Source organism: Muntiacus reevesi, chromosome 18 (genome assembly GCF_963930625.1).
Source record: "Muntiacus reevesi chromosome 18, mMunRee1.1, whole genome shotgun sequence".
Taxonomy (NCBI): Eukaryota; Metazoa; Chordata; class Mammalia; order Artiodactyla; family Cervidae; genus Muntiacus; species Muntiacus reevesi.
The window spans coordinates 18,827,290-18,850,731 of record NC_089266.1 but is presented as its reverse complement, the minus strand read 5'-3'; the positions used below and the strand labels follow the sequence as shown (position 1 = coordinate 18,850,731).

Genomic DNA, 23,442 nt, shown 5'->3' with positions numbered 1-23,442 from the left:
TTTTAAACGTTTTATTTTGAAGGAGAGGAGATCTTATATGGTCTTATCAGAAATAAATGTTTTATTTTAAAATAGATTTACAGGAAGTTACAAATAAATGCATGGTGAGGCCTCCTGCACCCTTCACCCAGCTTCCCCCAATGTTAACATCTTATGTACGGTGTCTCTCCAAGAAAGTTGACATTGGTACAATCTATAGAGCATGCACTCATTTGTATGTGTGTGTATAACTCCATGCTGTTTTTATCACATGTGTGGTTTTGTATTAATACAAACACTTTCAAGACAGTTAACTGTACTGTTATGGAAAATACTATATCACCCCTTTTGGCCACAGCCAGTCTCTTCCTCCCAGCCCTAAACCCTGGCAATTACTAATATGCTTTCCATCTCTATAATTATGCTATTTCATGAGTGTTACATAAATGGAATCATGCAGTTATGTAATCATTCTTTTCAGATTTTTTTCCCACTCCATATAATTTCCTTGAGGTTCATCCAGGTTGCATGTGTTGATAGTTTATTCCTTTTTATTGCTGAATGGTATTCCATGGGATGAACGTACCACAGTTTGTTTAACCATTTACCCATTGCAGGATATTTGGGTAAATTCTAACTTTTTCACTATTGTGAATAAAGCTGCTATCCACTATTATGCACAAGTTTCTGCATGAAAATAAGTTTGACTTCTCTGGGATAAATGCCTAAGAGTGTATTTATGGGATTATATGATAAGTCTATTGTAAGAGAAATTACAGAACCATTTTCAGAGTGGTTATACCATTTATATTCCCACCAGCAATGAGTAAGCCAGCTTTTTCATATCCTCATCAGCATTTGATGTTATCACCATTTTTAGTTTTGGGCACTGTAACATGTACAGTAACATCTCTTGTGGTTTTAACTTGCATTTTTCTAATAATTAATGAAGTTGAACATCTTTCATATGTTTATTTGCTATCTGCATATGCTCTTTGGTTAAATATTGGTACATTTGCCCATTTTTTCTAATTGTATTGCTCTCTTTAGTATTGAATTTTGAGATTTCTTTACACATTCTGCACTCAAGTCCTTGGTGTTGGATATGTGATCTGCAAAATATTTTCTCTGTAATTTGTCTTTTCATCTTTCACAGTGTAAAGCATTTAAATTTTGATGTCATTCAGTTCATCAATGATGAGCTTGTTCTGTGTCTTGACTCTGTTATGCCCATCTCCTGGCTGTGATACTGTGTGTAGTTTTGCCAAGGGCTACCACGGGGAAACTGAGTAAACGGTACACAGGGTCTCTCTGTATTATTTCTTTCACACATGTCAATGTATAATTACCTCAAAATAAAAAGTTTAAAGAAAAAAATCAGTGTGTACAAATTGCATTTTAAACTGATTCCAGGTCATCTTATTTTGAGGAGCCATTCTTCTAGACATCCTGGTGAGAAGCCTGGCGGTCATCCTTTACCCCCTCTTTCATCCCTTCCTCTTCCCTGCATATTTTAAATCTACCCATCCTCTCAGTCTTTGTATGTACTACTGCCCATTTCAGGCACTTGTGATTTACAACTGGTATTATTAATGGGAAAATATGCCCATATCACTTTCTAGCTTCACACCTTCCATGATTTGCCATTCCTTCCAGAATGAGCCACACGTTTCAATGTGGCATACACAATATGGGCCCCCCAAAATCTTGTTCCTTCTGTCTCAGAAGTCTCTATCAACAGGAATCTTTATTTCAAGCAACGTAAATTGACTTTGTCTGATTTTAGTGAAAAAATGTATTTTTACTGAACGAAATAGCTAACAGTATTTGCTAGAGAACTGCAGGACCCAGCTTCAAGCGGCACATTCGAGGAACAGTGCCCCAAGTCTTGCAGTAGAATTGGCCTGTGGTGCTGTAGCTCACAGTTGCCCCGTTCTACCTGGAATGGAACTGGATCTTCCTGACCTGCTAAGTTTTCATTGATCTGAAGTCTGTGTCACTAGCTCTCAACTCCAAGTCAGTGAAGGTGTATCTGATTGGTGTAACTTAGATCATATGTACCCATTCCTTATCTGCAAGGGAAACTGGAAGAGTATTTTGCATTTTTCCAATTCTGAACATGGGTTCTGCTTCTCATTGTCACCAGAATAGGGAATTTTCCCTTAGTTACAATAAGGTTCAGATACTAGAATTTCACAAAAATGACAAATGCCTGCAACCTTACGTCTCATCATTCCTTGCCTTTTTCAACTAACAGAAGACATGTTTTCTTCTCATTCCATTCATCTGTTTTCCCCTCTAGCCAGAAAATCCATAGTTCTATGTCTTTATCTGGACAACACCTATATATTATTTATACAAGAGAGTGGTCCGTTCTCTAGGAAGTTTCCATGAACTGTAAAGGTTATATCAGATATTCTTTCAAATGATTTGTAGATATTCCTCTTGTCTTTCTGTGACTGAATTTGAGTCCATTATGGTCAGAGGACATACCCTATATTTCCAATTCTTTTAAATTTGTAAACATGGCCTACCTAGGTGAATATTTCATGGGCATTTGAAAGGAACATATATTGTGCTGCCATTGAGGGGAGTGTTTTATAAATGTCCATTAGATCCTCTTAGTTGATGGTGTTCAGTTCTTTTATGCCCTGGATAACTTTCTGTTCTAATTCTATCAGTTGCTGAGAGTACAGTGTTGAATCCCCCAATTATATCTGTACAGTTGTCTATTTCTTCTTTTAGCTCTGTCATTTTTTTTTTTTTTTTCTCCTTTTTGGCTGCACTGGGTCTTCACTGCAGTGCATGTGGGCTTTTTTTGTTGTGTGAAGGTTTCTCTTGTTGAGGTGTTCGAGTTTCTCTTGCCGCAGTGTGTGGGCTAAGTTGCCCTGCAGCATGTGGGATCTTAGTTCTCTGACCAGGGATCGAACCCATGTCCCCTGCACTGGAAGGTGGATTCTTAACCACTAGACCACCAGGGAAGTCCTTAGCTCTGTCAGTTTTTGCTTCATGTGTTTTAAAGCTGTGGTGTTTGTTGCATACACATTTAGGATTGCTCTATCTACTTGGTGGAGTGATCCTTTTACCGTTATATAATATTCTTCTTTGTCCCTAGTAATTTTCTTTCTCTGAAGTCTACTTTATCTGATAATAATACAGCCTTTTTAAATTATGCTTTTAAAAAAATTGTTTGCATAGAATATGTTTCCATTCTTTCCAACTACTTTTGTATACTTGTAGAGGACATATAGTTGGGTCATTTTTTTTTTTTAATTTTTGGCTGCTCTGGGTCTTCCTTGCTTTGTGCAGGCTTTCTCTAGTTGCTTTCTCTAGAGCAGGGGCTACTCTTTGTCGTGGTGCAAGGGCTTCTCACTGTGGTGTCTTCTCTTGTTGTTGTTCCCAGGCTCTAGGCGTGGAGCTTCAGTAGTTGAGGCTCCTGGACTCTGGATTTCCAGCTCAGCAGTTGTGGTGCATGGGTTCAGTTGCTCCACAACATGTGGAATCTTCCTGGGCCAGGGATTGAACCTGTGTCCCCTGCACTGGCAGGTGGATTCTTATCCATTGCACCACCAGGGAAGTTCAGGTCGTGGTTATTTTTAATCCACTCTGCCAATACCTTCCTCACTTTTAGAATATAATTATCTTATGTATTTCCTCTATATACACTGAACACTGCATCAGATGGTGACATAACTTTTGTTATCCAGAAAATACGGATAAAGAAGCTCAAGAGGTGAAGAATAACCTATTTACTTCTAGTTTTACATATTCAGTTGATTTTTTCCTTTCTGAATGTCCCAGCCTTCTGCCATTCTGTTAATCATTCTTTAAGGGTTGGTCTCAAGAAATTCTGTTAGTTTCCTTTTACTGGAGAATGTCTTTATTTCCTCTTCATTCCTGAGGGATAGTTTCATCACATTTAGGATTCAAGGATGAGAGTCTTTGCTGTCAGCACTTGATAAATGTCATGTCACTTTTTCGGGCCTGCACAGTTTCCTTTAAAGTAATATTAAAATAGAATTTGCATTGGTGTTCCTTCCCATTGTTTCTCCCTGTTCTTAAGTTTTGGGGTTTTTTTTTTTTAGTCTTTAGTTTTCAAGAGATTAATTATGATGTATCTTGGTATGGATTTCTTTGGGCTTATCCTATTTTGAGCGTATCAGCTTCTTGAATCTGTAGATTTATATCTTTCACCAAACTGGGGGAATTTTTGGCTATTATTTCTTTGAGTACTTTCTGGCACCAAAGTGCCTCCTCTCCTTATGGGACTCTGATGACTCTGTAAGGCTTTTTTTCCAGTTACTTGTTCACATTGCATAAATTTTATTGATCTGGCCTCAAGTACCCTGATTTGATCTTCTGTCACTTCTACTCTACTACTGAGTCCATCTAAGTTTTCAATTTTTCAATAACTTTATGTTTATATCATTTCTATATAGTTATTTTTCATAACTTCTATTTCTTTGTAAGATTTTCTGTTTTTAAAATTCTTTCTAGAGAGAATTTGTTATTGTTAAAGCATTTTTATTACAATTGCTTTAAATTCTTATTAGATAAATTCCAACATCTGAATCATATCATACTGGTATTGGTTGATTTTTTTTTTCTTATTTAGATTGGGGTTTTCTTGGTTTGTATTATGATGAGTAATATCTCATCACATTTCTCTCTCGTATCCTGGCTATTTGGGTGATTGTCTTAGGGGTCTCTTAATCCTATTTAAATCTTCTATTATAGCAGAGAGTAGTCCAGTTTAGGTGTTGGTATAAATTTCTGCTTCTTTTGTGTGTCTTATTTTCAATGAAGTATGGTTTTCTGAGCCTTTGCAATACTATTCTCGTCTGGTTGTTCTTTGGGGACTGCCAGGACTCCCACTCAGTCCCTTCTGGTGTCCTCTGCAGTGTGGGAATGTGCTTCCCTGGGCTGCACAGGGTTGCTGGGCTACCTTCTGCAGAGGGGTGGGCAGACACTGCTGGGCCTGGGTCTCCTTTTGTCACTGGGTGGAAGGCAGGGAGACATAAGGCTTCACTCCTGCTATGAATGAACTGGGCCACCTGCTGGTACCCTGGTGTGGAGCTAGGGCTGGGGCTCCCCAGTAGGTCTCTTCCAGGCTTCTTTCCTCTTTCCTGTCCTTTGGCAGAAAAAGCAAACTTTTCTTTCTTTCTTCCTGCCTCACTCCCCCCTTCTCTCTCTTCCTTCCTTCCTCCATTTCTTTCATTATTTTTCCTTCCCTGTCTCTGCTATCGGTGGTTCTGGGTTGTAGGCCTTTCCATGTCTCAGTTGGGTGTGGGAGATGAAAAGAAAGCCCAGGAAAGTCACCACATTGTTGTTCCTCAAATCCTGAGTTTCTCTACTCAACCCATTTTCTTTCCATCTTTCAGAGTCCTTTTATCATTGTCTTTTTAATAAATTCCTAAGGTTTTAAGTTGTATTTGGAGTTGTGGTGGTGGTGTGTACATACATGTCTGTGCTCAGTAGTGTCCAACTCTGCAATCCCATGGAATGTAGCATGCCAGGCTCCTCTGTCCATAGAATTTTCCAGGCAAGAATGCTGGAATGGGTTGCCATTTCCTCCTTCAAGGGATCTTCCCAACCCAGGGATCAGACCCAAGTCTCTTGTGTCTCCTGCATTGGCAAGTGGGTTCTTTACCACTGTGCCACCTGGGAAGCCATTTAGAGTTGAAAGTGAAAGTCACTCAGTCATGTCCAGCTCTTTGCAACCCCATGGACTATATAGTCCATGGATTCTCCAGGCTTAAATACTGGAGTGGGTAGCCACTCCCTTCTCCAGGGGATCTTCCCAACCCAGAAAATGAAACCAGGTCTCCTGCATTGCAGGCAGATTCTTTACCAGCTGAGTCACAGGGAAGCCCAAGAATACTGGAGTGGGTAGCCTATCCCGATCCAGGAATCGAACGAAGGTCTCCTGCATTGCAGATGGATTCTTTACCAACTGAGCTACCAGGGAAGCCAGATTTAGAGTTGAGGAGGAGGGAAAAAATGATTCTACATCATCTTGCTCTGAAACCATAAGCCTGACTTTTAAAGGAAGCAATGGTTTGAGACTGTATTCAGAGGACAGAAAAAAAAAAATAGATTCATATTGACTCCACCAGATACAGAAATGCTGCTTATTGTTTCTAAACTATATGATTCGAGAGGGCTTTGTGCATATGTTGGTCAGTAGTTAATAAAAACGTCAACAAATGCTTTCTTTTTTCTTTGACACGTGATCCTGTGATTGGTGGCATAAATGATGTAACTCTGGATAAGTGGATGTAAAACTGTGATGAGTCACATGTTTTAAAGCATGTATGTATTCAATGGTAAAAGCACAATTGGCCAGTGTTTAACATAGCTAAGCATCGTCTGTGAAGGACAGATGGTTGCAATTTTTAAAAATCCACTTCCTGCAGGGAGTGGAGTAGATGACAGAGAAGGTTAAAATTGCTGGATCAAGGATGGCAAACAAGATTAATTCACTTGCCGGTTCTGCTCAATTGAGACCAGATACTATATTCTGAAATATCCAAAAGCATTATCTACATTCAGCAAGGGAGTGCTGTGATCAATTAGTGATGTCTGCCATGGGTGTAAGAGTGGGTGGTGGCAGCTTATTTGCTCTACCCGTCTAACATCCTTAACCTAGATAAAAGCCCTCCAGAGCTCACCATATTCTCTCTGGTTGGAGACACAAGCAGAGACCTTACCAGCCATTGAGGGCCTAAGTGGGAGAAAAGGGACATATTGAAAGGTATAAAATAAGTAGATTTCTTGGCGTGAGACCCAGAAAGACAAACATGCAAAAATTTTGCCCAGAGGCTCAGAACGTATGTGCTATTGGCTAGAATGGGACTAGGAACTGAATTTATATATATTCCACCAATATATATTTGTAAACAGGTTTGTGTTTTTTTAAAAACAAGAGTTTTATTTTTATGAACAGCAAAAACACTTTACAAATGACCTGTCTCTGGGGCCCTATCCATTCTACTCTCACACATTTTGTAGCAGCCAAACAGCTGTCAACACAGTTTGCCTTCAGGGTAAGGAGGTTGCCTAGACAGGAAATAAAGCAGGCATCACAATTTAATGCCTTGCTTCACAATACACATGAAGAGAAAGATGAAGAGATGAAATAGTCATCTGACAATCATTAAGAAAATATTAAAAATAAGAAAATGCTGAGTTGTTTGAAATTTTAAAAAAAATCTGTTATTCAACCATTGTGCTCCTACAATGGGGGAAAACCACCCAGTTGGACCCTGCTAAGGGTTGGTTAGGATCTCCACCAAGGGACCACCCTAGAGGACTTTTCAAGAGTAATTTTGACTTACATGTCTTTTGCCTGAGGGCTAATTTTAATCCTTCTCTCCTGTATAATGGGGCTTCCCTGGTGGCTCAGAGGTAAAGAACCAGCCTGTGATGTGGGAGAAGAGTTTGATCCTTGGGTCAGAAGAGTCCCTGGAGAAGGGAATGGCTACCCACTTCAGTATTCTTGCCTGGAGAATTCCATGGACAGAGGAACCTGGCGGGCTACGGTCCGTGGGGTCACAAAGAGTCAAGACATGACTAAGCGACTAACATGTTCACTTTTTTCTTTCTCCTGTATAATATACACAACTTGGTATGTGCCACTCAGCTTCAAAGAGCAGCTGCCTTCCCCACCTGGTTCTATGTGGAACAGCTAAGACTAATTTAACTTGGTAAGAATCCAGTACTTTGTAAATACAAAGAGGTCCTCATCCTTTTGCTAGAAAGGTCTGAAGAATGTGATCCTGTTCCTCGGACCTACCAGGTTCATGAGCTATGTGAGTTGACCAAAAAGTTTGTTTGGGTTTTTCTGCAACATTGTAATGGAAAAACCTGAACCAACATTTTGGCCAATCCAATAGAAAGTGGAAAAGGTATCTTTGTATAAGAAGGCAAAATGGAAATTTCTAAACAGGCAGCAGATCTTCTCCTTGGTGCTTTGCACTTTACCTCGCCTCCTTTTTTTCTCATGAGGAAGAGCTCTTTCAGGAGCTGTAAGCAGCCTCTTTCCAGTCTTAGAAGTTGCAGCCATATTGCATATTATTGTAAATTCTAGCTGAGAGCACATTCCTCACTTCTAAGTCAATGGCTTAACAGGCAGCCTCAGTTATGGGGCCACAAAAGAGAGGCAGTATAGTGATTAATGACCATCATTGGTATTAGAGTTGGACTCTAATATTATGGCTCTGCCATTTTTTAAAGCTGTGTGAACTTGAACACATTATTTAAACTTTCTTAGCCTTGTTTTTCTCATTTGTATAATAGGGATGATAAGAATCCTACATCAAGGAATTCCCTGGCAGTCCAGTGGTTAGGACTCTCACTGCCAATAGTACTAGTTCAACCCCTGGTTGGGGAACTAAGATCCCACAAGCAATGCTGTGTGGCCAAAAAGAAAAAGAACACTACATCATTGGCTTGGTGCATTACCTACAAAGTCATGTAGGTAAAGGCCTTAGCGTAGACTCCTGGCACAGAATAAAGGTTTATATACATTGGCTATTAAAAAGAAAATTCTCTGAAGCTAAGATGTATCACAAATCTGTTGTGATATTAAACACTTTTGTTCAGAGACAACCCATCAGGCCCACACTCAGAGTCTATATACTTAGATTTTGATGGTCAGGACTGATTTATTGTGGTTTAGACATAGATGTGATGAGGGTAGGGCTGGAGGTGTGGGGATCATCTGTTTTTCCATGACCTAGCATGTCAGGAGCTCCTATAATCTGAAGGAAGGGACAGGTGAGAACCAGGGCAACTGTCAGTAACAAGAGAGACAAGTGACAGAACAGAATAAATCAAAGCAAGCAAGGGTAAATTTTTGGAGTCTGAGGATATATAGAAAAGGCACAAGCAGCCTTACATTCCACAAGAGTCCCTGAAAACACCACCGTATCATAGAATAGTACAATAATTCATGGTGACAGGGAAGCATACCTTAGTCTGTCAAAAAAGTTTGTGAATGCTCACTATTCAAGAAGGCAGAGAACCACATTTTCCATTGCCAGGCAAACAAAAACTTTCAAAAACTTTAAAAAGATCAACATTTTAGTGCCTGAAGACAGGCGAACTTCAGTTGCATGTTAAGTCCTCTTGGGTAAAACAACTCAACTTCAGACAAAGCCTGATAAATGAAGTGTCGGTCTGTTTATAAAGCTTAAATTACCTCTGCAAACTGGTACTGCATACATTCACCACTACCTCCCCCGCCAAAAGACAGTGGCTACTCAACTTTGGTACAGAGAATCAGGGTCAACTTGCCTGTGATACTTTAATGAATGACATGTGTTATATTGTGATATATACCCCCTTTTGACTTGTGTTTTCTGCTCCAAAGGAGTGCAGTGAAAAGCAATGGACAAAAACCAATGACAAACAAGACTTCCCACAGAGACTCTTCTTGAGGATGGAGTTTATGGAAATTTCTGCCCCTCTCACTTGAGATTCCTTGATGGTAGCATGGGGTAGGCTGGGCCAGGTGGTCTTCCAGGTCCCCTCCAACCTGGATGTTCTGGGATACAGTCACCTGACCCAACTAATAGGTACCCAGTGAGTGTCCTTGCTCAGCCTCTCTAAGAGCGCTCTGAGCTGGCTGTACGCACTCTGGAGGTCCTCCTTAACCAGTACAGCATCCACCAGGTGCCCATAATGCTGGTCTATGAAGGAGGCAGAGGCGGCCATCTCTTGCTGCTCCTCATCCTGCAAGGAAAAGGGGTAGTTAAGGAACAAGTGGGTTGTTATCCCCCTGACAAGTAATGGACCTACAACCTTTGTCTTGGGCAGTGCTACAACCTCTAAATTTTAAGCAATAAGTGGATGAATATGGCCCTTGAATAACCAACTGGGTACACAAGAACAGGGCGTAGTGATGCTAGCCTATCCAACGTCCAAGAAAAGTTCATGTATTGTAGCCATAATCACTGTTCGGTCATCAAAAGATATCTACTGAGGACCTGTTAGCTGATATGAAGTGCTTTGGGTAGATGCTGAGTCTATATCTGTGAGTATATATGTGTCACTATCACACTTCCTGTCCAAAGGTATTTCAAAAATAGTACAATTAAGGTGCATGGCAATTTGGTTAAAATAATTACAGGAAAGAACCATAAATAGTATTCACTATACAAAAGCCAAGCAAGCATTTCTGGAATCAATGAAGGTGAAAAGGAAAAGAAGTAATTTGAATGCCCTCAGAGGATACCTTAATTCACCCTGTAGAACTCAGTTCTTCTTTTCATTTCCTCAAACCAGAGCCAAACACTTGCACAGTAGACAAAGGAGAGTTATTTAAGAAAGTCTGGGACAACCCTGACTCAATGCCCCATTTCCTTAGGATACCTGACTTCTATCAGATTGCTTTTCCGATAGCTAACACTAAGGCATAGACAGCCAATGAGCCCTCCTTCACCCAACCTATGCAAGGGTCTGCATCTTCATTCAGAAATACCTCTAGTAACTAAAATTCCAAGCAGGTGGTTCACTGACAATGAACATGGGTTTTGGAAGACAGGAAAGTGGCAGGATCCACTCTTAAGTAAAGCTGCAAAGTGAAATTTCTCACCGGCATTCACCCACCTCCCTTTCTATCTCTTTCCAACCCTCTGTTGCCTTTTCTCCTCTGCTTCTAGGGCTCAGTGTTTCTATTCTTCCATGGTAGGGGGTGAGCTGTCTCCCCCTAAAAGGACATTCCAGAATATTGCCTCCTCCTCTTCTGTCACCAATCAAAACCAGATTCCTTCTTTAGTGACAGTGTCCATACTTTTGGAAAATATGTTCTAAAGGGCTAGGAAACAGTTTTTGCCTGCTACCGCAAAGATAGTAGAGACCTACAGAAAGGCTGAGATGATTTCTTCTTCTTACTTCTAACCCCCTAGGAGGGGGAAAAAAAAACTATTGAGTTGGCCCAAAAGTTCGTTCAGATTTTTCCATCACATCTTACAGAAAAACCCAAACAAATTTTGCCAACCTAGTAGATTAAATTGGGCCAAGCTTCCCAGTTCTTTATGGTATCTTGCAGGGCTCCTCTCCTACTCAAAAGCACCCTGCAGCATCCCACTGCTGCCCTTGAATCTAAAATTCTGCTTCTCCCACCCCCTTACACACACATATCCTATAGACCTGTCCACCACTTCTGGAGTTTCCTCTCCCCCGGGCACCCTCACGGTTCCTCCTGGAAGCATGTACCTATTTGAGAAATTATAAAAGGGACTTTTTCTTTTTGGCCCCTAAATCCCTCTATCTTCCTAATAAATGTCTGTCTCTTGAAAGAACTCAAGTAAACCTGTAATGGAGTAAAACATGTGACATTTGTTTTGCAGCCGTCAATCCCTTGAACCCTTTTCCTGACCTGTAAGGGTGGAACTCAACCACCTGCAGCTTCAGCAAGAGAGCCTCAGCCCTGAGCAGCACGTAGGGAAGACTCCCCCTGCTGCCCCTTGCCTCCATCTTGGATTAGCTTGCTGGACCTGAAGTTGGTGTTTCAATTAAAAATTATGCGGGTTTGACTTAGGAGTTCAACAAATTCTTGTGGTTCGCCACACTCAGATCAGGTGCCTGAAAGAGGTCAGTCCTTTATTTTCTGAGAGGATGCTCATGTGAAGGGGTGGAGGGTGGGAAACCCCGGTTAAGCCACCCCTGTGTGAATCAGGTGGTTCTTCCAGCTGCCCCAGCTTAAGCCTTCCAATCATCACATGACATCTGAGTCCGGGCAACAGGCAAAAACGGAAAGATGGTCTCATGCAGGAGGTACGTCTGCCCACATGCAGCTGAAACAGGCCCTTTTAGGCCTTGGGAGATGAAACGATAAACTCGAAAACTTACAAGTGGGGCTGCTGCATCCTCACAAGCTGGAGACATGGGTGGCGTCTTCCTTTTTTCCTGAACTGCAGGCTTTACAAATATAACATAGGGTTTAAATTCTGAGGTCCTCAGTTGTTGCAGTGCCTGAAAAAGAAAGTTCAGGAATGTTATGTACTTCGAGAGTATTTTATTGTGAAATGTATTTCTCGCATGCTCAATAACGGTGTGCTTCATCACATCACCCCAATGGCAAAGGTCCTGACTATATGGTCATATGACAGTTGACTTCAACCACGCAGACCACCTGCTCATTTTCCCACTCTTCACTATGACACTGGGCTCAGCTGGATGCTGGAAGCTCACTCGCTGAGGACAGAGATTCCAAAGCCTCAGTTCCGAGAGCTGCCATCTTTCTGAGCTCTGCCCACCCTCCCCCAAGCTCTAACTAGCCTTCATACTCCCTTCTTTGCCCGCCTACTCCTGAAGTAAGAACCAGCAGGATTCAATGTGTGTATCTATTTAGTCAGACGTCACCAATTTGGACTAGTGCAAAATTTGTGCTCCTTATGATATTCAAATAAGAAAAAGTCTGTTAAGCAAATGAAGAGACTAAGAGATCCCTTGAAGTAACTGTAAATATTTTAAAGGTTTTCCATATGCAAATTGTCCTGTTAATTAGCTCATTTTATTTATGATGTGAGGGCCTCTATTTGGACACACTGGTATTAAACTGCTATATATACAGTTTGCATCCCCCCACCCAAATCATAAAATCACTTCTCAAAAAATTTTTAAATTCAGACTTTTAATTTCAACTACCAACTTCCAGAAAGTGCAAATTAGTGAGGATTTTTCCTTTCCGGACATAAGGTGCTTTGGGGAATCTGTTTCAAGTCTAGCTCTGTAAAATAAAACCTAGTTTATGTGATAAAATCAGAACTCTGTTTCCACACAGGGGGAAAAAAATGCCCAGACTGAGTTCAAAGCTTAGAAGTTTTTCTCAAAGACAAGGTGAAAAAGATGGCTAAGCCCCTGCGGGGTGTGCGGGACTAGAAATGTTTCTGAAACACTTCACAAGGTCAAGTCTGCCCTTTTTCCCTTTCAAATTGCTCTCCTGACTGCCTCCCTCAGTGGTCCTTGAAACCACTGACTTCACTTGTTCTAGTTGGGAAGGGGGTGGCCCAGCTTTTATTGGTGCATTTATATCTAACTGACTGTCCAGAAGAGCCTGGCAGGCTACAATCCACGGGGTCACAAAGAGCCGGACATGACTTCACAACTAAACAACAACCCTGACTGTCACATCTAATGGACCAGTTGGTGCCATCATCTGCGTGATTTACTGCATGTAGTCTATCCCAGGTCTGTGGGCCACCAAGAGGGTCCCTCCAATTAAGGGAGTTTCTGCATAGAGGTGCAAATTTTGGGGTACAAAAACTTTCATTAGTCAAAGGGATACCCAAGGAGATGTCTGGGGTTTTATTTGCTTTGGTCACACCATGTGGCACGCAGGATCTTAGCTCCCCAGTCAGGGATCAAACCTGCACCCCCTGCAGTGGAAGCACAGAGTCTTAACCACTGGATCACCAGGGAAGTTCCAAGGAGACTCAAAGAGATGTTAACACTCACTGCTCTGGAATAAAAAGCCCCTGCACTGAGGTTGAATGTTCTGTAAAATGTATAACCCCCTAGTTTACAAATTCCATTAATGGAAAATTCCTAACTGGCCCCAGGAACTCACATCTGGCTCCACGTCCACCAAACAAACTTTGTTTTTGGCCATCACAACCCGAATGGCTTCCAAGCTGGTTCCGTAGAGGTTTTCCTTATATTCACCATGCTCCAGGAACCTAGAACACCAACCACCACAGGGGAAAAAATGGCTTTCAGCTCCCGAGCCTGCTTGAATTCACACCAAAGGTAAATGTGAAGTGAAAGTCGCCCAGTCGTGTTCGACTCTTTGCGATCCTGTGGACTATACAGTCCATGGAATTCTCCAGGCCAGAATACTAGAGTGGGGAGCCTTTCCCTTCTCCAGGGGATCTTCCCAACCCAGGGATCGAACCCAGGTCTCCCACATTGCAGGCAGATTCTTTACCAGCTGAGCCACAGGGGAATCCCAAGAACACTGGAGTGGGTAGCCTATCCATTCTCCAGTGGATCTTCCTGACCCAGGAATCAAACCAGGGTCTCCTGCACTGCAGGAGGATTCTTTACCAACTGAGCTATCAATGGCCCGCCACGATTATCACCCTCGCCCACCCCGGCCCCACTTCCTCTGCTTTTTCCGGGAAGCCTTCCCGGGAGGTCAAGTGGAAGATTGGCCAGATGAAGAAACACACAGCTGCACGGAGGCCCCACTGGCCCATCAAGATGACATACTTGTTGTGATGCAAGTCGGCCTCAAATGTTTGCTTAGAGACAAAGTGATACTCTACTCCTTCCTTCTCATGGCTCTTCCGGGGCCTGGTGGTATCTATGGAAGACAGAAGGACCACTGGGCAGCAAGGCTCGTTCCTTTCAGAGCTTCATGGCTGGTTTGTGTACAAACACCCACTTCCCTTCACCCAGGGTCCCTGTGTGCAGGTACGCCATTGATTTGCACAGCTCTGTGATGTCGGCAAAAGGAGGCCCCAGTTTTGCAGGTGAGGAAGCTGAGAGGTGCAGAGGTTAAGCCCTGTTCTGAGGTCCCAAGGCTGGCAGGGAGCAAAGCCAGGCTGAACACACTCTGTCTCAGGCCAAGTGTATGCCCCTAACCACTCAGCAAAACTGCCTCACTGATGCTTGCAGGTTTTAAAGAATTGCTAAAGGAATTCCTAGTCCTCTAAGTTTTTATTTCCCAATTGCTCCTCTTTTAAAAAATATTTTAATTTATTTATTTGGCTGCACCAGGTCTTAGTTGTGGCACACAGGATCTTCTGTCTTCACTTCAGCATGAGAATTCTGTTGCAGCATGTGGGATCTAGTTCCCTGACCAAGGATCAAACGCAGCCCCATGCATCAGGAGCTCAAAGTCTTAGCCACTGGAGCATCAGGGAAGTCCCTCCTAATTGTTTTTCTTTTTGAGAGCCAAAGAGGCAAAAACTCAGATGACCCTGCTGTATGCTTTTAATTCTTTATTCAATTATTTCTCATTTTGAGAGGAAAGGGGACATGAAGACAGTCCCCTTATGGACTGGATGTTTCTGCACAGCTGGCTCTTACACAATTTTAAAGCACAGAGTGCTTTCCCTCTGATTTCCATAATAGAATCAAGGTGCACACCTCTGGGGAAAATCAGATTCCCCATAGAACAAGGAACACACTCAAAGCTGTACACAGCTTTTTCCAGAGCATTCTGAAAGAAAAGAAGGGGGTCTCAGAGGGCAGGCACCCAGGGGATGCTCTGCACTTTAATGTGTGACCTCTTTGTCCAACCTCTGGCAAAGCTGCTAGGGTCACTTGTGACCATGTCCTTGGGTTAATACTTTTATTCACTCACTGATTAGATTCCAAACACTTTAGATGAGTATATGAGACCCTCTTGATCCATCCAGCCTCCCATTCAGCTTCATACCCCACCAATCACCCACACGAAGCTCCTCACTCCCTCACACTGCTCCTCTGGGTCACACCTTCAAACCTTTGCATTTGTTCTCTTGATACAGAGAACTCATTCTTCTCTGCCTGGAAAACTCCTACTTCAAAACCCAGCATAAAAGTCACTGCTGCTGAAGTCAAGGCCCCAGGAAATCTTTGCGTGCACACACATGTGCGTGCAATGCACATACACACAAACACACACACTCGGACCCTCTTACGTGGAATGGCAACACCAAAATGCTGAGGGTTCTCTGCCACCACCCTCTGTTTCAGCTCGTGTAGTCGGGCTCCCAGAGACCCTGAGAAACAAGAGAAAGGCTGCCAGGTTCCAGCTGGGCTCCCTGCCTTCCCCTCCAGGGAGGAAACCCGCCCATTCTCTGGAGATGTCACCTACCGATCAGAACCACCAGGCGGGGCCGCTCGCCAGGCTGGTGCTGGTACCTGGTCACCTCCTCGTAAGTCGGCAGCTCCGGAGACTCGGCCACTGCAGACGTCTTTCCTTCCTGTGGGCTTCCCAGTCTCTCTCTGCGGCCCAGCCGGAAGCTCCTCCGAAGACCAGCTTGGAGAGAAGGGCAGGAGGACACCGTGGCATTTGTCCCAGCATCTCCCTATAGACTTTCTCTACCTGGTCAGACCTGGAGGTGCGACTGAGACCCACTGGCCTCTCCCAACCACCTCCTGCTGGAGGAGGCACAGTAATATGATGAAAGGGGGACCACTTGGCATCCAAAATTAGGGTTCAAGGCTACTATCTTACTTGGCATGTGACTGACCCCAGGCAAGTCATCACCCCTCTGAGCCTCAGTTCCCCATCCATGAAAGGAGACACAAATCTATAAAAGCAATGGGTGCTCCTAGATTGGATCCTGGGTCAGGGGAAATGCTCTAAAGGACATTATTGGGACAATGGGGAAAATGTTGATATGAACAGCATAAATTAAAAAAATAAAATAAAATAAAAAAGAAATTCCCATAATTTGGTAATAGCCCTGTATTATAAGAAAATGTCCTTGTCCTTAGAGAACACATGCTGAGCTATTTAGGGGTGAAGGGACATGAGGGCCGCAACTAGCTCTCACATGACTCAGGGTGGAGGATTAAATGTGTATGTGTGGGACTTCCTTGGTGGTGCAGTGGTTAAGAATCTGCCTGCTAAGGCAGGGGACATGGGTTCAGTCCCTGGTCTGGGAAGATCCCATATGCCTCGGGGCAACTAAGCCCATGCACCACAACTACTGAAGCCCATGCACCTAGAGCCTATGCTCCACACCAGGATAAGTCACTGCAATGAAAAGCCCTCGCACCACAACTAGAGAGTAGCCTCTGCTTGCCGCAACTAGAGAAAACCTGTGTGTAGCAATGAAGACCCAGGGCAGCCAAAAATAAACACCTTTAAAAAAAAAAAAAGACTTAATAGTCTTAAAAATGTGTATATGCAGAAAAAGAGAATGATAGAGATAATACGGCAAAGTGTTACCGTCTGGTGAACCGAGGTGTAGAGTATATAGGAGTTCTTTGTACAATTCTCACAGCTTTTCATTAAGCTTGAAATTACTCCTGAATGAAAAGGTTAAAAACCCTTCACCTGTCTCTAGAGGCTTTTGAAAAGATTTACCAAAATAAAAGAAGCAAAGGTACTTCAGAGACTGGTAAAAGGCGCCACTGCCATATGGGGGTGGAAGAAATGCTGAATAAACTACAATTGGGGTTATGGTAATAATAAAATTGGTACTAAAGTAGGGGTCCTTGTCCAGGGTGCTGCTCCCAGTGGCTGGATGAAAGCTGCGGGCAGGCTGGGGACCCCCGGGCCAGGGCAGGCTCAGCTTGGCCTCTGGCCGACAGAGACTGAAGGGAAACATGGGTCCCACAGACTCAGCTGCTTGGGAGGGGCTCCTGGGTCTCAGGCACCTCTCCCTGGCCCAAGAGCCCGCGATGGGCTAGGTGGGGTGCATGGGTGGGGAGGGGTGTTAAGGCAGGGGCGGAGGAGAGCCCCCATTACTTACCCACGTAGTGTCCTTTGAAATACCCCTCACAGTCACAGGTCTCTGGGAATCAAACAGAGAGAGGGAGGCCGGTGAGCCAGGCTGGACACACGCCCCAGCCCAGAGGTACCCGGCTGCAAGTGGCCAGGCAGGACCCTCTGGGATGGAGCCTCAGAGGGGCTTGGGACAAATGCCATGTCCCAGTCAGCCCTAGGTAAACATATTCCTCTGTTTCACCCAGTGCTCCACGCTTAGGCCACAAACAGCCCTTCCAGACCTGGTAGGGGTTCGGGGTCAGCAGGCCCCATTCCAGCCCCTCTGAGTTAGGGCCCGTGAGGATAAGGAGGATACACTCGCCCTGCCCTCCTGTCTCCTGCCCGCTGCCCAGGCAGGTCACATGACCAGCCCAGCCAGAGTCCGGGGAAAGCTGGGCCCGTGTCCCCACCAGCTCTGCATGCCTGAAGGAGCAGATCGGTCCGGCTGGCAGAGCCGGGAGAGAGATGCCAGGAGGGATGCCTGAGGGGCACAGCCCCCCAAGAGGAGGGGGTGGAGGGGCTTGTTCAGACAGTCTACAGAAAAGGGACCTTGTCCATGCGCACAGGGGACAAATACCAGGCCTACCTTTGTCACAGGGCTCATCATCTGCGGTTTGCACAAAAGACAGATGGAGCAGCGTTAGCAGAGGGGAACCGGGAGGCCCTGCCACCAAGAGGCAGCCACAGCCTCGGGTCCTCAGGAGCCCTCCATCTGTCCCCTCTCTCTCTCCTCCAGCAAACCTGTGATCTGAGCTGCGGTGCATTATTCAGCCAAGACTTGCTCTAATTAGTCTTCCTGTGTGTGTCTCATTAGCGGCCCAAAGAAAGCCCGCTCATTACTGGCGTAAGCAGCCTCAGGGCCAACGTACTCAGCAGCCCCTCCGACTTGACAGCAAGTCTGGAAAGGCGGCCACACAGCCCAGAGAGCAGCTCGCTGAGGGGTGTCTGCGGCAGACCGGGACCTGCCCCCGCTTTTCTGGGGTTCAAGACTCGCCTGGGCGAACGCAGATGCCAGTGATGGCAGAGCACAGAGCAGGGCAGCAGGCCAGCTGTGTCCAGTCACCTGGCGTGGTTCTAAGCCCTCAACTTGGCCCCGAGCCCCACTCTCGACCCCCGGCTAGAGAGGCCATCCCCTGACGTTTCTTCACCACCAGGGGCTCTAACCTGGGGCTCTGGAACCCTGTTCCCAACCCCACTCCCTTGACCTCATGAGCCTCTGTTTAACTATCTTGGAAAAAAGGATGACCCTGACTCCACTATGAACCAGAGCTGTTGTGATGATTACAAGGCAAGAAGGTAAGTGTTTTGTAAAAGGTAAGAGCTGGACAGAGTAAAATTCCCAGGTAAAATACAAGACACTAAGTTAAATGTGAATTTCAGATAAACAATAAATAATTCCTTAGTATAAGTGTGTCCCAAACTACTTTATTTCTTTTTCCAAGCTTTAAAGTTTTTATTTTGTTTTGGGGTATAGCCGATTAACAATGTTGCAGTAGTTTCAAGTAAACAGCGAAGGGACTCAGCCATACATATACATGTAGCCATTCTCCCCCAAACTCCCCCCCACCGCATCCAGGCTGCCACATAACATTAAGCAGCGTTCCATGTGCTATATAATAGGTCCTTGTTGGTTATCCATTTTAAATGTAGCAGTGTTTACATGAGAATGTCCCAAACATTGCATGGGATATACTTATATTAAAAACCGATTCATTGTTTATCTGAAATTTGAATTTAACTGGGCATAATAAAAGTCCTTTACTTTTATTTACCAAATCTGGCTGCTAACACAGAGGCGTGAGATCACTCACAGCCATTTCCAACCCCTTCCAGCATCAGTGGTTCTTACATTGTCAGGGTCAGGGGGCCCCCTGGGGATCTAAGGAAAGCTGTGGAGCCCTCACAGACAGACCTCACAGACACAGCCCAACACACACCTGCACACGATTCTGGAAGCGGCATCACCATGCCCTGCAGTGTTTTCTATGGGCCCCCGATACAGTAGCTCCTCTCCAGGGAATAGCTCCCGCCACCTACCCCCATTTCTCCTCCTCACCCCTCTCCCCAGCCCCTCTCCCTCAGGAGGCCTGAGAGCTCAGCCAGGAGTACCCGCCCCAGCCCAGCGCGCGCTTCTTCCCCACATGACGTCCCAGGGCCCTAGGGTCCTAACCACAGCCCCTCTCTGAACTGCTTCCCTGAAGTGCCATCCTGCCAGCCTACTCACAGGGGGGCTTCTTGAGGCTCTGGGGACTCGGCAGGGTGCCCGTGGCTCTCCGGTAGTTCAGTCGCCTGTGGGGACAAAAGGGGATGGGCAGGCCAGTGAGCTGGACCAGAGAATCAGTCAGAGGGAACCTTCTGGAAAACTCAGGGAAACCAAGGCCTGGATCCCACAGTGGGGTACAGCCTGGCACTCCAAGGGCCTGCTGGCTTCACAATGAGTTCCAGTGAAGAGGGACATTTGCACCGGTGCTCACAGGTTCGTGAGGGAAAAGCTAAGCTTCTTGCTCTGAGAGAAGCTTGCCCAGCCTAGGATGGTCATTCACACACAGAGGGGACACAGCCCAGTGTCCATGGTCAGTGGCTGGTTGTTACTTTCCCAAAGCTGATTCTCAAGGAAAGGAAGCCCCTTCTCCATAGTAGAACAACTCTTGGGAGAAGCCAAGGGCAAAAGCTACTCTAATTTAATGCTTTAACCACCCTCTACCCAACCCAATGGAGAGCTCAGCCTGGCACTTTATGTGGCCTTCAGTGGAGAAGCGGCTTCTAAGGCCTCATCTCTGAGCTGAGAAAACACCCAGGGCTCCTGGAGGTGTCTAGATTTCCACAATTAAATGCAGCAAGAGCGCCCTCCCCCACAACCTGTGAAGCCAAAGATGCAGATGGGTCCGAGGCTGCCCTGAGGAAACAGAGCAGCAGTCTTCAAACCCCAGCCCCTCAGAATCACCTGGAATATCTGTTAGAACAAGAGCTCAGACTCTGGCTCTGGGGTCTCTGATTCAGCAGGTCTGGGGCAGGGCCCAGGCAGGGACTGGCTTTTCTAACAAATTCCTAGGGGATGCTAATGCGCCTGGGACCACACCAGGAGAGCCACTGAAATGGATGAACCCTGAGGTTTGTAGATACAGCGTCATTCCACACCCCTAAAATGGAAGAGGGCTACAAATCTCAGGAGAGGCATTGCAGGCATAAATGCCACACCCTCTGACCCAGGGTTTACACTTTTGGAAATCTAGCCTAAGGAATCAATTTGAAATATGAGGACCAGACTATGTGCAAGATAATTATTACAGCCTTGTAGCAGTGAAACATTGAAGAGAGCTTCAAAGTACAGCCACAGGGAAGAAGAGAAGTCATTTGAGGTATGACCTTTCTTCCATGAAGCCTTCCATGCTGGCCCAGACTAGGGCCAGTCGTCCTACTAAGACCTGGTATCCTCCACCCTCACACCCATCACATTTATATAAAGTGTTCATCTGAACCATGTGTGACTCTTCAGAAACCATAGTTGCTGCCTGTGAATAAATAGTACATCTCCTGATGAAATATTATATTACCATTAATTAATATTATATTGTGATTAATTGGGCTTCCCTGGTGGCTCAGATGGTAAAGAATCCACCTGAAATGTGGGAGACCTGGGTTTGATCCCTGGGTTGGGAAGATCCCCTGGAGAAGGAAACGGCTACCCACTCCAGTATTCTGGACTGGAGAATTCCATGGACAGAGGAACCTGGCAAGCTATATAGTCCATGGAGTCACAAAGAGTGGGATAGGACTGAGTGACTTTCACTTTCACACTCTTCACTATTAATTAATAGTATAGAATAAATACTGTTATTCTATAGTAATGTTGGAAACGTTCACGTCAAAATGTTAAGTTACCAAAAAAAGAAAATGCAAGACCTCAAATTCTATATGCACCACTCACATAACAGGCACAGGAAGGAAATTAATTATGCTATTTAGATAGTGGTGAGACTGGGTAATTTTCTTTTCCTTACTCTCCTCTCCTGTATTTTTATTTTTAATTTTTCAACTTGCCCTAAGTAGGCATTATAAAATATACATTAATTTAATAGTACAGATTTATATATGCTGACTCAAATCTCAAACAGCCATCACTACCGATGATAAGAGAAGAGCCAACACAAGCAAAATTGGTACTTTGCTTAGAGAAGGACACCCTGTGGGCACCCCCACCCCGGGGTTTGCTAGCAGAGATTTGGGGCTCTGTTATGCCTCCAACCACTCTAGAACCACACCCCCTTATAACATGCCCCAGACCCACCTTTCCTGGAACTGCTTGGAAGGGATGAGGCCAGCTCGAAGGTTGGTGTCCCCCACTCGCTTGGCCTGCCACCACGTGGGATCATCCTGACTCACCACCTCCAGGACCTGCCTGCGCTGGAAGGGTAGGCCTGCCTCCTGGCAGGGAATGGCCCGGTCTTCCCGAGGGTTGTAGTGGAAGAGGGCCCGCATGAACACCTGCAAGGGAGGAGCTAGGTGAGACGACCCGAAAGCACTGACGTGTCTATGCCTTATGGAAGGCCGAAGGAGGCTGTTCACAATTAGGAAGAACAAGCAATATCAAGAATAGAAGTCTAATCAGAAACCCACCACACCTATTTTCTTACTGTTCTTCAATCATTTTTAATATCCCACTCGAGAAATCCATCAAGAATCAAAAAAATGGAGACCTCCCTGGTGGTCCAGTGTTTAAGACTCTGCCCTCCCAAATGCAAGGGGCCCAGGTTCAATCCCTGGTCGGGAAACTAGATCCTCCACGCTGCAACTAAGGGTTCACCTGCCACAACTAAAGATCCTGCATGAGGTCGCAGAGAGGAAGGAGGATCCTGATTGCTGCAGTTGGGATCCAAGGCAGTCAAATAAATAAATAAATGCTTTAAAAAACATCAACTTGCTAAGCTATTTAAAAAAAGAAAGAATCAGAAAATGATTCATGGATTTTCATTTCCAACCTAAACATCTCCTTATGAACCTGAACTGCTGTCCTTACAATAGCCTCTCAGCCTACACAAAGCAACCGTTAGTCCTGGGAGCAAAAAAGCAAAGGAAAGCACAGTTTCTACCTCAAATGTTATTTCTGATGTGCTAACTGCCCCTAATGATGTCAGCAGCCATCTGTTAAATAAGTAGTCTAGATGTTTTGATAAGAGCACAAATATCAATGAACTACTGTTACCGATTCATCATCACTTTTCAGTGGGTAACTGACAGTCACATCTTTGACAGTTCAGTCCTGCCTCATCAGTCACATAATTGGCCAACCCCCAGCTCTCTTCTGTACCCAGAAGTCATCCCTCTTGAGAACAGGATGGGAACAGAATTTGGTCCCATTTCTTCATTCTCTTCTATAATTCAGTGGCATGGATTTATTTATTCCTACTTCCAAATCATTATGGCCCACTTGCTTTAACAGCAAATAGGGGGGAAAAAAGCCAGAGGTTTTCTTTAGACAAATCCAAATCCTTTAGGTGCCAAGCAAAGGATATTCAGTTAGACAATAGTACGAATTTTCTGGCCATATATTAATATTATGAGGACAGGGACCCTCATTTCGCCATACATGTCACCAGGCTCCCAGGCACTCAAAAGAAGGCCAGCCCTAACCAAGCATCTAACTAAAAGAAAAATATCCAAAAAGGATGGACTAAGAGATAGGCTACCCATTCTGTCCTCCAGGAAAACCATATCCTCTCCCTATATCATGTTAGAATCTGCAAAAGCTGAATATGGAGACCATACCAGCTTGTCCCAGGAAGAACAACCTTCCATCAGGTATTATGTGTGCCCCGGGATTCAACTGAAGGTGCAAATAAGAAATTGTCATATGAAAATGATTTCTTCATTTGTGTAAAAAAAAAACACCATTAAAGACATTGTCTTCTATTAATTGCCATTCATCAAAATATTTATTGACATCTTACTCTATGCCAAGTGTTTTCATGCCCTATCTTTCCTGCTCCTGATCCTGGGAGGTAGGGGCAGGAAATTAGTTTTCTTGAAAA

At 44.5% G+C, this 23,442-nt stretch overlaps 1 protein-coding gene across 1 annotated transcript in view; it reads right to left on the bottom strand.

Moving 5' to 3' along the window:
• Window positions 1–7,214: 7,214 nt before the first annotated feature.
• The window catches only part of MPP3 (MAGUK p55 scaffold protein 3), a 28,417-nt gene continuing 12,189 nt past the window's right edge, over window positions 7,215–23,442 (bottom strand). Inside the window, exons 10-19 of the mRNA XM_065909283.1 lie at window positions 21,702–21,898; window positions 19,638–19,702; window positions 18,000–18,020; window positions 17,400–17,441; window positions 15,791–15,955; window positions 15,615–15,695; window positions 14,197–14,290; window positions 13,556–13,664; window positions 11,836–11,958; window positions 7,215–9,714 (exon numbers count right to left, since the gene is read on the bottom strand). Coding sequence (XP_065765355.1) covers window positions 9,538–9,714; window positions 11,836–11,958; window positions 13,556–13,664; window positions 14,197–14,290; window positions 15,615–15,695; window positions 15,791–15,955; window positions 17,400–17,441; window positions 18,000–18,020; window positions 19,638–19,702; window positions 21,702–21,898 — 1,074 coding nt within the window. The 3' untranslated portion in view covers window positions 7,215–9,537. The remainder of the gene's footprint in view (window positions 9,715–11,835; window positions 11,959–13,555; window positions 13,665–14,196; window positions 14,291–15,614; window positions 15,696–15,790; window positions 15,956–17,399; window positions 17,442–17,999; window positions 18,021–19,637; window positions 19,703–21,701; window positions 21,899–23,442) is intronic.